This window comes from Cygnus olor, chromosome 13 (genome assembly GCF_009769625.2).
Source record: "Cygnus olor isolate bCygOlo1 chromosome 13, bCygOlo1.pri.v2, whole genome shotgun sequence".
Classification (NCBI taxonomy): Eukaryota; Metazoa; Chordata; class Aves; order Anseriformes; family Anatidae; genus Cygnus; species Cygnus olor.
The window spans coordinates 15,527,029-15,540,537 of NC_049181.1; the positions used below are offsets into that span (position 1 = coordinate 15,527,029).

The 13,509-nt window shown below is 52.9% G+C and overlaps 1 protein-coding gene across 1 annotated transcript; it reads right to left on the reverse strand.

The window, feature by feature from the left end:
- Window positions 1-24: 24 nt before the first annotated feature.
- LOC121077257 lies at window positions 25-9,090 on the reverse strand. The gene is made up of 11 exons (XM_040572332.1): window positions 8,903-9,090; window positions 8,712-8,766; window positions 6,642-6,986; window positions 5,432-5,701; window positions 4,718-4,834; window positions 4,080-4,181; window positions 3,487-3,609; window positions 3,268-3,360; window positions 2,961-3,053; window positions 2,689-2,746; window positions 25-1,906 (listed from the first exon to the last, which is right to left on the reverse strand). Exons 2-11 carry the CDS (start codon window positions 8,764-8,766, stop codon window positions 1,846-1,848), a joined length of 1,317 nt encoding a protein of 438 aa, XP_040428266.1. The 5' UTR covers window positions 8,903-9,090; the 3' UTR covers window positions 25-1,845.
- Between the last annotated feature and the right edge of the window lie 4,419 nt (window positions 9,091-13,509).

The following is a 13,509-nucleotide window of genomic DNA, read 5'->3' on the forward strand; positions in this document are numbered from 1 at the left end:
TTTTTTTTTCTTTTCTGAAGTCTGCTCTCTCCGAGGCACAATCAGCATCACTCAGTTGGCAGCCCCCCTGCTACCAAAACCTTGCCACATAAAACCAATACACCAGTGTTATCCAAAGCCAGCTCCATGGTGGCAGGAGGTCCTGAAAGCTGCCGTGTACAGGTTTCGGCTCAGCCCCGGCTCCCCCCACGCTCCCCCTCTTGCTAAGCAATGGGAAGCAGCAGCTTCTCTGCCACGCACCGAGATGCTCGCTCTGACCGATGTGCCCACCCCCGTGGGGACCTGGACCTTTGGCTTCCTGCCCCCCGAGAGAAGTTCTGGCTCTAGGAAACATCTCCAGCCCAACCCGTTCCAAGGGACCTCACTAAGCATGCTCTGCCTGTCCTCATGGCGCTGGGCAAGCTGCACTTACGACACCATCTCTCCTAGCATCCTCACAGAGAAGCTGACCAAGCAGGGGCTGGTAAGTGGGCAGTGGGGTGGGCTGAAAACCGGCTGAGCAGCTGGGTTAGGAGCAGCAGCACAACGTCCAGCTGGAGGCCGATCACTACCGGTGCATCCCAGGGGTCAATTCTGGGGCCAGTGTTGTCCAACAATTATCTAAATGGTATTGCAGAGAAACAAAAGACTGCTAATAAAAGCTAAGCAAACACAAAGTGAATAAATAATTCAGGTACCCTCTGGCACCAGGGCAACCACGAAGTGTGACAGAAGGCTGGGAGATAAGCAAACATGGCCCATGCCCCCTGGAGAAGGTACTACCATCCAAGACCAACCAGATCTTGTTACCTTGGTTTTCTAGTGAAGAGAATCACCCTTACAAAGGGCAGTGAGGCCTCATCACCAGTCTGATTTGTGTTTGCCTCCCCTTGGCCATCCCTGAGCTTTCCCACATGCAGAACTGCAAGGGCCCAGCTACCTTTGCAGGAATAATTGGGGGGGGGCAGGCACTGAAAGGCAAACTTTAAAAGGCATGCTTGTCCCAGGTTGGATTGTGTTTGGAGGAAGGAAATATGGTTCCTGCTGAAGTTGACACAATAACCAGACGGGAAGAGCAGGAAAACAAAAAAAAGGCATTAGCAAGGATCCAGATTCCTGTTGACTGCATGGAGTGAGCCCTCCCCTTCCCCAGCCCTGCAGCACGGGCAGGACCATAGGCAACACCTAAACCCTGGCCTCCATGACGCCCCCCCAAAAAACACCTCACATTTTTCGTCCTGGGCAGAAAAACCCATCAGAGAACAGAGTAGCTACTGTCAACACCCAGTGACAGGGGGAATTCTGCAGAGGGATTTGCATTTAAGCAAATAGCTTCAGAAGCACGCCAAGGGCGCTGCAGGCGTGGGTGCTGCTGCTGGTGGGGACAGTGGTCCTTGGAGGTGCTGTCCCATCTGCAAAGGGCATCGGGGGTGGGCAGGGAAGGCACAGAGCTGTGGATGTGGGAGAAAGCAGCCTGACCTCCCCTTCCAAAGCACGTTGAAATCATCTGCACATGGGGAGTGAGCAGTTGAGTGTGGCCTCACACAGCAGAAGGAAGGGGTGGGGTGGGTACATTTGGTTAACTGCACACACAGCTGCATCCTCATTGATGCAATGAACTAGTGAGAGAGACACTTGCAACTATTCTTAAAGGCACTTCTCTACCCCGTGTCCTGGTTTTAAAGAGGAAAATAAAAGAGAAAATGTGCATTTGGATCCTCCAGTGCTGCACTGAATAAAAAAAAAGGCAGAAATAATTGATTTAATTGCTGTTTATCATCAGTACATTGAAGGCTCAGACCTACTGAAACTCGATGTTGGGGAGAAATTGGGTTGAGTCAGCCAAGTGTGAAACACCCCCAATGTCTAGCAGGTGGGAACAGGATCCTTGCTGATGGGCAGGGACATTTCAAAGGACCTGAAGGACCTGCAGGGAAGAAATTTTTCACAGTCAGGGTGGTGAGGCACTGGAACAGGCTGCCCAGAGAAGCTGTGGGTGCCCCATCATTGGAGGTGTTCAAAGTTGGGTTGGACGGGGCTTTGAGCAACCTGATCTAGTGAGACATGTCCATGCCCATGGCAGGGGGATGGACTGGATGGTCTCTCAGTGTCCCTTCCAACCCAAACCATGCTGTAATCCCATGTGCTGAACATCAGTGGAGCCAAAGGTCTGGTCCACCAGTCCAGACCTGTCCCACACCAGGCAGAGGCGTGAGCTGTGGTGGCCTCCCTTCTCACCCACCCCTGCATGGCCCCCAAACCCAACAAGACCCTACAGATATGTCTAAGATTTGTTCCGCCAGCCCCGGATGGTTTTGGCTGGGGCACAGAGATGCTGACTGAGGCTGTGATGAGCAGGACGGGCACTGAGAGCTTTACCCCAGGGCTAAGCCCCCATGCACCCACAGCACCACCAAAATCCAAAGGGCGTGGAGGAAACCAGCAGGAATTAAGGCTCAAATCTTCAAGTTGAGGCCACGAGTGACACATTTGTGGAGAGATTTGAGCAGGTGCTCAAGCATGGACCCCATCGGAGCATCCCACTCCAAATCCTGCGTAAAATCAGGGGCTGTGAGGGCAGAGCTGGGCTGCACCTTTCTTGGGGTCTACAACTTAAGACATGGGATAATTTTCATATCTCACTCTTTTCACACCAAGATGGTGTGAATGGTGTGAACTTATACAGAAAAAGGCAAAAGAAGGCTCTACCTTTCCTTGTCGGCGCAGCCAGAGTCATGTTCATTCTGCCACCCCTGTGTGGTGTGATCTGCGAAAAGACAAATCTGCTCGCGGGCTCTGGGCAAAGCGCCTGCGAGGCACAGCATTTTGGGGGATGGCATCCGGGGCTCAAACGGGGAAGGGAAACGGTCACCAGAGAGGCTGTGAGCTCTTCTTTAAAGCAGAGAAAGCCAAGTTGTGTATAGTTCACATTGGTGCTAGATCGCATACGTAGCGAGGGAAGCGGAGGAGGGGGCACTTACAGCAGAGGAAGATGGCGAGGAGCGGGAGGGCTGACACTGCTGCTGTGCTCACCGCGAGGGCGGTCACGTCCACAAACGCCGTGCAGCCATCCTCTGCGGTCAGACAGGCAAAAAAGCAGAAGAAAACTCAGTCAGAAGGAAAAGAAAAGAGAAAGGCAGGTTGCCACTGTGAAAATGTGCGTACTTATTAAAAAAAAAAAAAAAAAAGCAAAATTTTCCTGAAAAAAAAGCAATCGGTTGCATTTTCTTTGAGTGGCGCCAGCTCCGGATGGCCAAGTGGAAGGGCTACTGCAGAGAAGCTTCTCACCGTGGCGATGGTGGATGTTCTTTATGTGGAAGCTGCTCGTCAGCACCACCAAGAGCACCCCGCCGGGAGCCGCATAGCCCATCGTGCGCTGTGCTGGCCATGGGAAAGAGGACACAGAGACGTCAGTGTGTGCATGAAGGATGAGATTTTGTACAAAAGAACACCCCCCCACACCTGTTTTTTATTTATCTCCATCCCTGCCATCCTTGAACAGCTCACCCGTTGTGCTTTTGAGCTGGATGAGCTTTGTAGGCTGGAAGGTCACGTTGGCAGCCACCAGGAAGGTGACCACAATCACGTACAGAAGGACAATCTCTGGCAATATGATGGCAATGGATGGGCCTGAAAGAAAACAGATCAGGGCTGAGCATCACTTCTTCCACTTGCCTACCACCTTCAGGATTTTGTAAAGCTCCATCGTTTCCCTTTCCCACCCCTCCAGCCTTTTCAATCTCTCCCTGCAAGCAGCTGCTCCATCCCTTAATCATTTTAAGTGCCCTTCTGCAATTACTCCTGGGAAAGGGCTTTCTGTAAAGGGGAGTAACTACATCACTGGTGTGGATGGGTGCCTAACCCACTGGGTGGCCCATGACAAGCTGAGATCACAACGGGGAAACCACCTATCACCCCAGACGGGTCCATTCCTTCTATGGAGCACTGCTGTCCTCTCCAACCCACACAGGGATGTTCATCTCCCGTAAGGTCTCCACCCCATGTGTCTTGGACAGCAAGGATTGCTCTTGCATGCTGCACCCTGCATGGGGGAAAGGAGAGGGGCCCGCACCGCACCGCCCCCCCAAAACGCCCCGTACCTTCTTCTCGCATCCAGAGGAGCCCGGCAGTGCCAGCCAGGATGGAGGAGACGCACACCAGCCCGCAGGTGTAGGCGCTGAGCCACCGCCACAGCTCCCCCCCTAGACACCCAGAGCAGTGCGAGGTGACATCCGTGTCCCCCCGGGGTATCCCGCCCCAGCCCCCAGCCCTCCCCTGGGTGGGACGCAGCATTGGGGGGGTCCCTGTCTGGGGCATGGAGGGGTTGACCTGCTCCGGAGGGAGGGAAGCTGGGAGGGGCTCTGTGCCCACGGCACAGCATGTCCTAAAGACTTCATTAAAATGGAGCCTTCTCATAAAAATAATGCTTTGAGACGCTTCATTTTTATGAGTGTCACTCAGTCATTTCAATCCTCTGAGCAAAAATGTGTAGGAAATGCCAGGCTTTAACCTAGCCAGAAAACAGAGCAAAAACAGTTTTCTCCCTTAAAAAGAAAATCCACCAAGGAAGGTTTCTCTCTTTACTCTTAAAAGACCCGCCAGACGAGGAGAAGGTGAGATGTTCAGGCAGCTGGAAGGGGAATGAGCCAGTTACCGGCTCTTCTGGCAGCATCGCTCCTCGCTCTGCCCCACTGGGTATGGGAATTGGGGGTTCGGCTGCCCCTCACTGCAGACTCACTTATTCGTAGCTTTTCGGACTGGCAGACAGGAAAAATTAATCCCCATCCTGAGACAGCAGCAAAGACCACGGCGACCACTGCAATCCTCAGCACATCCTTCAGGGGAGGGGAGAGACCTGGAAAAAAACAACCCACGGCTCTGGGAATGAGGCCACCGACAGGACCAGCATGGATGGCTCTGCTGAGCCATGGAGCTCCCCCATCGCTGCGATGGGTTTGCTTTGCTTGCCAGCTGGTGGATCAGTGCCTCTGCTAGAGGCTCTGGTCCATGAAACATCCGCGCCGGGATGTGTGCTGCCCACAGGCACCCTGCCCACCACCCTCTGCCCACATCCTGCCCACCATCGCCTTGCCAAGGGCTGGGATGACCAGCCAGGCCCTGGGACCTCCTCCAAGAGGGAATGGCCAACCTCCTTCTGCCCATCCCACCAAGAACCATGACTTGGGGGCAAGCAGAGGTGCGATGGGAGACTGGGAGTTGCTGCTGATCATCCTACGATGGGGAGCTCCACTCAATGGCATGTGTTGGCCACCGCCTCACGGGAGGGCGGCCAGGCCTTGGGGCATGGAGGAAGAAGAAGGGGCTGAAACCACTCAGGGATGCTGGGGATGGGTGGAGAGCAGGAAGAGTGCTGGGAGCTGGGGAGCAGCATCTCCCCATCTCTCTCTGGGCCCAGGGGAAGCGCCACTTGAGCTGCCGTTTTTGTGACCACCTGCAACAGTGATGTTCAAGGAGGTCTCCTGCCAGCTTATCCCGTTGCTGGCATTGCAGGAGTAGGAGCCGCAGTCCGACTTCTTCACCGCCCTCAGCTGCAGAATGCTGAGGCTGCCGGAGACGTAGAAACCTCTGCCCCGGGGAAGCGCCTGCCCGTCCTTCTTCCACGTGATGGTGTCCACCCTGCCCTCCACCACCTCACAGAGCACCTCACCGGTGGCCTTGGCCACCAGGCCACTGCTCCAGAGCTGAGGGCGAGACACGGGCTCTGGAAAGAGGACAGAAACACCAGCACTTCTCTCAGATACGAGCTGGAGCAGTTTTCACCACAGCATCCTTGAGTCTGCAAGGATGCAATCACAGGTGCCCTTCTCCGGAAGGTCCTGCGCTGCTGGGAGCTGCTGTGCTTTCTGGTATGTGTTTATTTTTCCTAGCTGAGTCATTGTTTTTATTGCATTTGAGTTATTACAGAGCATTTAATATATGAAAAAAAAAAAAAAAGAAGAAGAGGAAAGAGAGGCAGTCCCCAGGCAGATTTCTGTGTAGCAGAAAGGAAAAATGGATGGTGAGGAGCTGCGGTAGCATCATGACCACAGCCTTATTAGGAAGGAAATCCCAAGAGCAAATTAAGGGAATTGGCAAGAGCAGCAGGAGGAGCTTGTGTGTTGTTTAAAATGTGCTCTTATCTCTGCAACAGCGGCTGGCGCCTGTGAATGGCAAACAGCTGCTCAGCCAGTATGGTCTGAGGGGGAGGTTTTTGGTGACTTCTCCATAAAGAGCACCCTGCTGGGCTTCGCTCCATTAGTCCTACCAGAACCCCTTGCTAAAGATGTTGCAGAGTTAGCAATGGACACAATCCCACCGGTCCCTCCGTCCTTCCACTGAAAGCAGAAAACAAGGGATGGAAGGGACCTTCTAGGATGGAGTCCAGCCCTTTGTCACAGCCAGATGCTCTAGGAGGTCTCTCTGGGCAGCACCACCAGATCTGGTGGTCACCCAGAGGTCTCCAGGAGGCTCTTCCCCAAGTCCCCCTTGTGATGTCTCCATCCATGGCTGGTCCAAGATCCTCATGATCAGCCCATAAGACTTAGCCCAAATCCCTTCTCCAAACCCTTTGGCTTGGCTGATGGTCTGTCCATATACAGTCAAGAAACATTACTCTGCTTGTATCCATCACCCCACTCCTCCCTCCCGTGCCCACCACTTACTGAGGACATCCAGCAAGATCTTCAGGCTCTCCCTTTCTGCCAGGTTGAAGGTCACTTTGTAGATGCCACTGTCACTTTCCTGTAGGTCCTCCAGGAGGAGAGATCCATTGGATGGATGGAAAATGGCTCGTCCCACGTAGGGTGGGTGGATGGCCACATTGTGCGACCCCTCATTGTACTGCACGATGGCGCGGGAGACGGTGCCATTGAGGTACTCCCACTGCGCAGAGTGGATGTGCACAGCATCAGCTGGCCCAGCAAGCAGCACCGAGGATCCCACCACGACCACTCTTCTCTGCAGGGCTCCCTCTGCTTCCACAGCCTGTTGCAAAGGCACCAGCAGCCCTGGACGGCAGAAGAAGACAGAGAGAAGACAAGGCAGGGAGATGGAGCAAGTCTTGGGAAAAGCTGTGCCAAGGGCTCACAGGTGGCACCTGGACAGCTTGGTCATCACGTCTCACAAAGCACTGCCATCAACCACCACGTCACCAGGCAGTGAGACATCCCACCCCGAGCTGGTAGGTGTGATTCAAGAAGTCTGGCTGCAGGGCTGAGAGCACTTCTGCTCGAGTTTTGTGTGTGTGTGGATGGCTTTCCCTCCCAGTCTGTGCCTAGAAAGGGCTTCGCAAGCATCTCAGCCCCAGCTCCTGGTCTTGTTTGGAGCTGAAAACATCTACCTGTGAACATCTGAGCAGGATGGAGCTGCTTCCCCCAAATGCGTGGCGGTTTATGGCTTTGTCATGGCTTGGGCTCTAAGTGACACTCCAAGGACTGCAAGTGGTCACAGCGCCCAGCCCCGAGTGGAAAAAAAGAGTTTTCAGGGAAAGTCAGGCAGAAATCACTGCTAAAATCCCAGCCTGTAAAGCGGATTCTTTAAAAACAAACAAGCAAAAAGGTGAGGGCAAAGAGTTTAGAGGAAGGAGCCAGCTTAGGCAGAGGAAATGAAAGGAAGGGTAATTGTTTACTTAGAAATGAAGATAGCTATGAAATACAGGGTATTTATCTACCCAGGCACAGATCCAATGAATTGCCGGTGGCAGTCCCAGCACGACAAGAGTTCCCGTGTCTCTCCTGATGGAGAAGCCGGGATTTCTGCCCGAGGTCCTCTCCTCACCGGGGCTGCCAGGCTGACCCTGAGTGTCCATGGGAGATGCTCGGAGCCGGGGCCAGCAGCAGGAGCCCCAGCCGGCAGCGCAGGCTCAGCATCCTCCCTTCTCTCCACCGCTCCTGCCCCACGGGCAGCTGCTGGCGTGCATCACACTGCCGCCTGCTGTCTGCAAACCTCCTGAGCACTGTCCCTTCGGCCCCGGCCGGTAATCTCTCTCAGTGATTTTGCAGCGCAAGGATAGGCGTCAGGCGTAAGAATACAAACAAACCAAGCCCTCCTGACGGTTCTTCACATCTCAGGCTAGCAACATTTAGAAACAGCCATCGGTTTTTATTTTAGTGCCCCCCAAACTGTAAAAGATGTCTGCAAGGAGAAGAAACAAGCTTATAATTGAAAAATTTCCTTGCTCTAGAAGAATACACTTTCCATGGTATTGTCAGCACAAAATAAGAGAAAATATTTCATTATAAGCATCTTTGTACACCTGCAATACCCAAAGCTCCTCCTGTAGGTGCTCAGCACTCCCTGAAACCATGGCATCTGGAAAACAGTGTATATACCTTAACAGGTTTATTTTCCATTTCAGATGTTCACCCTGAAAATCTTTGTACATTTGTGCTTCAAGCCAGCCAGTGCTTTTATAAAGACCACAGTGAGATTATTTCCATAACTGCAATAAATTCTGTGTTGTTACATATACTGGTCTCAGACAAACCTACCTGCAGAGGATGTTTATTTTCGGTACCATGCTTCTGAGTTGCTTCTACCTCCTCTGCCTTTAGACAGTGGATCAGAAATGCCCTTCCCCACAGGACAAACAATTTGTCCCATTTAAAAAGCCTAATCCACGTGGAACAGCAATCCCCACGCCCAATTGCAAGTCTCTGCTGAGACCTCTGCTGGTTTGCACCAGGTGAGAATCCAGCCCCGAGCCTGCTGGATGGCATCATCTCCTAATTTACCTGCCAGGAGCATCCAGCTGGTCCCCAGCAGCTCTATGGGATGGTGCAGCTGCATCTGCCAAGGAGAAAAGGCTCAAAAAATTCTGTATTTTAAAAGTAATGATGATTGCAAGTCAGGTTGTTTCTTGCAGGGGGCTGGATTCCTGATGCTCAGGACGGTAGTGCTGAGGGTGGGCTGGCTCCAGGCTCACCGTTTCCCTGCTGATCGCTCCTCTCTGTTCCTGCTGCCTCTTCTCCTCTTTCCTGGGAGGTTTTCTGCTGGCAGCAGCCGCTCCCGCCCCAGCGTGCCGCGAAGCTGCTGCTGTTCCTGTGGGGAGGAGTGGCACTGCGTTCCGAGGAGCCAGGCTGCAGCTGGGCAGAGCAGCGCTGCACCCCAGAAGCGGCCCCACCACAAGAAATGCAGTGCCTGATGGCCAGGACAACCCAGGGAGAAGAACCCATCTGACTTCTCTCCTAGGAGGAGTTTCCTATGTCCATGCCGGAAGCAATATAAATTCCAGGTGATGTCCCAGGTTGTTTCCATGCCCTGAGGCCAAAGATCCAACCCCATCCCTTTCTTGCAGCTCAAGCATCTTCCATCCTGCCCCTGGGAGAGGGCCTCAGCTCCCTAAGCCTGTTTCTTGTCCTCTAACCTGCTTCTAGTGTTGGCAGGGGCTCTGAGACACTTGTTCCACTGTCAGGGGCTTTCTCCACCAAGACAGATGCAGAACGGGATCACCCATGTGCCACACGCTTTCCACAAAGAGAATTTCATTTTAAGGGGGTTTGCACTAGAGGAGCACCTGAGGACCAAGTTTCATGCTCTAGGCTGAGGAGCAGAGAGACGAGAGGCTCGGGAAGGTTGGAGCTCTGCCCCAGATCAACAGGGAAAGCTTTCCTGCCCTGCCGAGTGTGGCTCGGTGTGACCACCAAAACTGGAGTGAGATGGATGCTGAGCCAGACAGCTGTCTGTGCAGCCAGTCATTTCACAATTTTGTATTTTCATTTTTAAATGAACTTCTCTTTCTCCCTGTGCCTAGCAAAGTGCAGGTTCTCTGTTCCCATCTCCTTGGTTCCTCCATGTATGGTCACACCACAGGCCATGTGCATTCTGTCATAGTGAAGCACTGCTGCATCCTGTGAGCTTGGAGAGCTGCAAAACTAAAAGCAACTGAAAGAAGTGTAAGGGTGCTGGTGCAAAACAGCAGCAGAGAAATGTGATTTGTCACAGGGAGCAGCAGCTCTGTCCCCTCCCTAGAGCAGCACATTGCTTGGGTAGCCCCTCGCAGCTGCAATGGATGCATTAACGTGCAACAACAGCCATCAGGGTGACAATTCAGTTGAAGTTGCCTTCAAGAATACGTGATAGGATGAAGCTTTCTTTCTCTGGGCAGATGTGTTATTTGTTTGCAGTAAGGATGAACTGCCATAGATGAAGGTAGTCCACTCACTTGTCCCACCATGCCCCCATCATCCAGACCCACCTCTCCAAAGAGACATTTTTCTATATCAGGCTACTCTAACATCATTCCTTCCACAACTTTTTGGAAGGAAACTTTAAAATCATGTTTTCCACTTAATCTTGGATGAACTGCATGAAAAATGAGGCTAGTTAACTCCTTTCACATGTACTTTTAAAAGCTTTTCTGGCACTTACTTTCTGGCACATGTTGCACCCTGCACCTTTCAAGGGCCCTGGAGAGATTAAACAGCAAATACAGCAGCACAAACCTATAAATATTGGCTGTGAGGAAGATTTTCCACACACGCTGCTTCGGGCCAGTGCAGCTTATTGCGGTTGGAGAAAGATGAGCAGAGCGTCTGACCACCAGCAGATGCGAATCTCATGCCACAGCCTATCAAAAAGCACAGCACCAGGCCTCTCTCTCCCACTCACACGCTACTGTAACCCAAATAGTTGTGAAGGGATGGTCATTGGTCTCTGCTAGGAAACAGAAATGTCTGAGTGAAAAAGATAATTACATTTGTTGGTCGATCTCAGCATCGCTCTGTCAGTGTTTAGAGGACCCCAGCCTTTGCCAAGGAGGTGCTCGGCTGAGTGTTCACACAGAGCATTCCTAAATTCTCCATCTAGGATTAAATGAGAGGGAAAAAAAATCAGTAAAGAGACTCCTCCACCTGATCAGTCCTGGCAAAGCCCTGGGATACCTTCTCCCTCTGAGCAAACAGCATCAGAGTCCAAGAAAGGCAGAATAGCGGGGGTCTGCAGGCACCTCTGGAGGTCATCTACTCCACCCCTTTGCTCACGCAGGGTCTCCTAGAGGTGGTTGCCCACCACCATGTCCTGCTGGGTTTTGAATGTCTGGGCCTGGCTGTTCAGCCAGTTTCCAACCCCACCAGACTGATAAATTCACTTATCAAACCCGTACTTTGTCAGCTTCTTTGTGAGGATGCTGTGGTGCCATCTCTGTGGGAGGTGGTGTCAAAAGCCTCACTGACACCGAGGTATGCAACATCCCCTGCTCTCCCTTCGTCCATCAATCAGCCACTTCATTGCAGAAGGCTGTTGGGTTGGTTAAGCAGGATTTCTCATTCATAAATCCACGCTACCTCCTTCCAATCACCTACTTGCCCATCATGTGCTGGGAAATGCTGCCCAGGAACTGAGGTGAATCTGTCCGTCCTCTATTTCCCTCATGTTCTCTTTGCCCCTTTCTGAAGGTGGCATTTGCTTTCCACCAGCCTTCAGAAACCTCTCCCAGCCCCCACAGCCTTTCAGAGATGATCAGGAGTGACCTGTCACTGCCATCAGCCAGCTCCCTCAGAGCTTGTGGGTGCATCCCTTCAGGCCCCATGGGCTTATATATGCCCAGTTGGCTTGAATGCTCCCTGATCTGGTCCCCTCCCACCAAGAGCACACCTTCCTTGCTGCAGACCTTCTCCAGGCCCTTGGATTGCTGAACAAAAGTACTGGTGAAGACTGAAGTGAAGAAGGCACTGGGTACCTTGGCATTTTCCACCCCTCTCGTCACCAGACCCCCTGCCCCACTCATTGTAAGGCCCAGAAAATGGCTTTCAGACACATGGGATGGACTTCCAATCCCTAATATTGTGATTCTGTGATTCCGTGACTAAAACATGGAAGAATAAACTAGGATGAGCAGCAAGGCCACTGAGAGGACCAGTGCACTACCTGAAGTTGTTAATTCAAAGGCCGCGTGTATCCAGCAGAGGAAGTTGCTCTGAGGTGTAGCTAGTGAGTGTCTGAGAAGCACCTGCAAGACCTGCAAGCACCGAGCCGCCTGCAGCCACAAAGAAAGCCACACTGGCCTTTAAGAGCTTCAAAGAGCAAGCAAAGAAGGGGCCTGGGAGGCAGAGCCCTGCGAGGAAGCCGCTCAGAGAAGGAAATGAAAAGGCAGAGGCAGTTGGTGACACTGCAGCATGGGGGCTAGAGGCCGAGACATGTGGTGCAGTGTGGGTGAGAACAAAAGACCTTTGGTGGTGGGAGCTCAGGGCAAGCAGGGGGGAGAGGAAGGCAGGGATGGGGAAGCACGCAAAGCACCACATAGCGTGTGGCTGTCCAGCCCCCCTCTTCTCTTTCGGTTTCTCTTTCCCATCGGTTGCTGCAGTTCCCTCTGCGCTCTGCACGCAGTGTGGGCAACGAGAGGAGCCGTGGGCTCGCTGTGGGGTCTGCCTGCACTGTGCTGCTGCGTGAGGCAAGTGTAGGGCCTGCTTTCCCCTCCCTTGGCCTACACTTGCAGTCCCCCCAAAAAGCGTGGAGTTTCACCCACACCACGCCACAAATGCAGGGATCCCCTTTCCGTGCGGCCCACCGTGGAGGGCAGGTCTCAGCAGGCCTCGCTAGCACAAAACTGTGCCAAATCAGTGCCAATGCAGCACCAGCAGACACTGGCCTTCCTCTAGAGATGCATGGACCAAACGCTTCCCAAAATCTCCAGAACTGGGCACTGCAGTTCCTCTATCACCCCATGTCCTGCAGCCCCTTCTGTGTGGCACCGGTCCAGCAGGACAAACTCACCCACCTGAGACCAAGGACGGCAGAAAGTGAATTTTAGCTCAAAAGCAAGTGAGTTGCCAAAAAGAAAGCGTATAGGCATGTTAGAGCAAAAGCGAAAATTGCAGCACTTGTATGAAATGTCCAGGAAATGTAATTGCCCTTTCGCTCTGGATGAGCTGTCTGCTCCCTTCCTCTCCCCACCACCAGCCACTCCTCCAAGCTCGCAGTAAACCACAAGACCCACAACGTGCCTCAATGCTACCAAAGAGCAGGAGAATAAGGCAAAACTCTGGGAACTCTTGCAAAACTTTATTTTAGCTGAGAAAACCCGTGGAAGCAGAAGGGGCACTTTGCTCCCTGTGCCTTAGCTGAGCATGGGTGCAGCAGGACTTCACCTCCTGCAAAGGCTCCCTGGTGCCCCCCTGAGACCCTGGTCCCACAGGGAGGATTTAATCCCCCCTGCCTTGCAGGTCTTCTTTGCAGATGACATTTCAGGGACCGGGCTCTCCAAAGATGTCTTCTCCGAGAAGAAGCTGCTCTGGGAGACACAAGGCTCATAAAGGGGTGGTTGTGTTTCTGGGTGAACACTGGATGTCCAAATTCGGACCTAGGTCTTCATTTTGCTGCAGGTTATTTTGTGCTCTAGCAGGCACCAGGGAGATCAAGAAGTTTTTCTGCTGGGGGTGGGCTCCACTCACAGCTGTGGAGGAGCAGATCTCAGCAGTCCTCCCTTGCCCTGCCACGCTCTCCGGGGATGGTGTTTCCAAATCCTTCAGCAGGGATCAGGAACAAAATTAGGTCTGCTGAGGGGACAACCAGTACAGCAGTGACCACGTGTGC

Bases quoted from the DNA above. Each gene is read 5' to 3' on its own strand.
- LOC121077257 (XM_040572332.1), bottom strand. From the start codon at position 8,766: ATGCAGCTGCACCATCCCATAGAGCTGCTGGGGACCAGCTGGATGCTC. The intron at 5,702-6,641 runs GTAAGTGGTGGG...TCCTCTTTCCAG, and splicing joins GATCTTGCTGGATGTCCTCA to AGCCCGTGTCTCGCCCTCAG. The intron at 1,907-2,688 runs GTAGAGCCTTCT...TCTTCCCTGCAG, and splicing joins GGCTGCGCCGACAAGGAAAG to GTCCTTCAGGTCCTTTGAAA.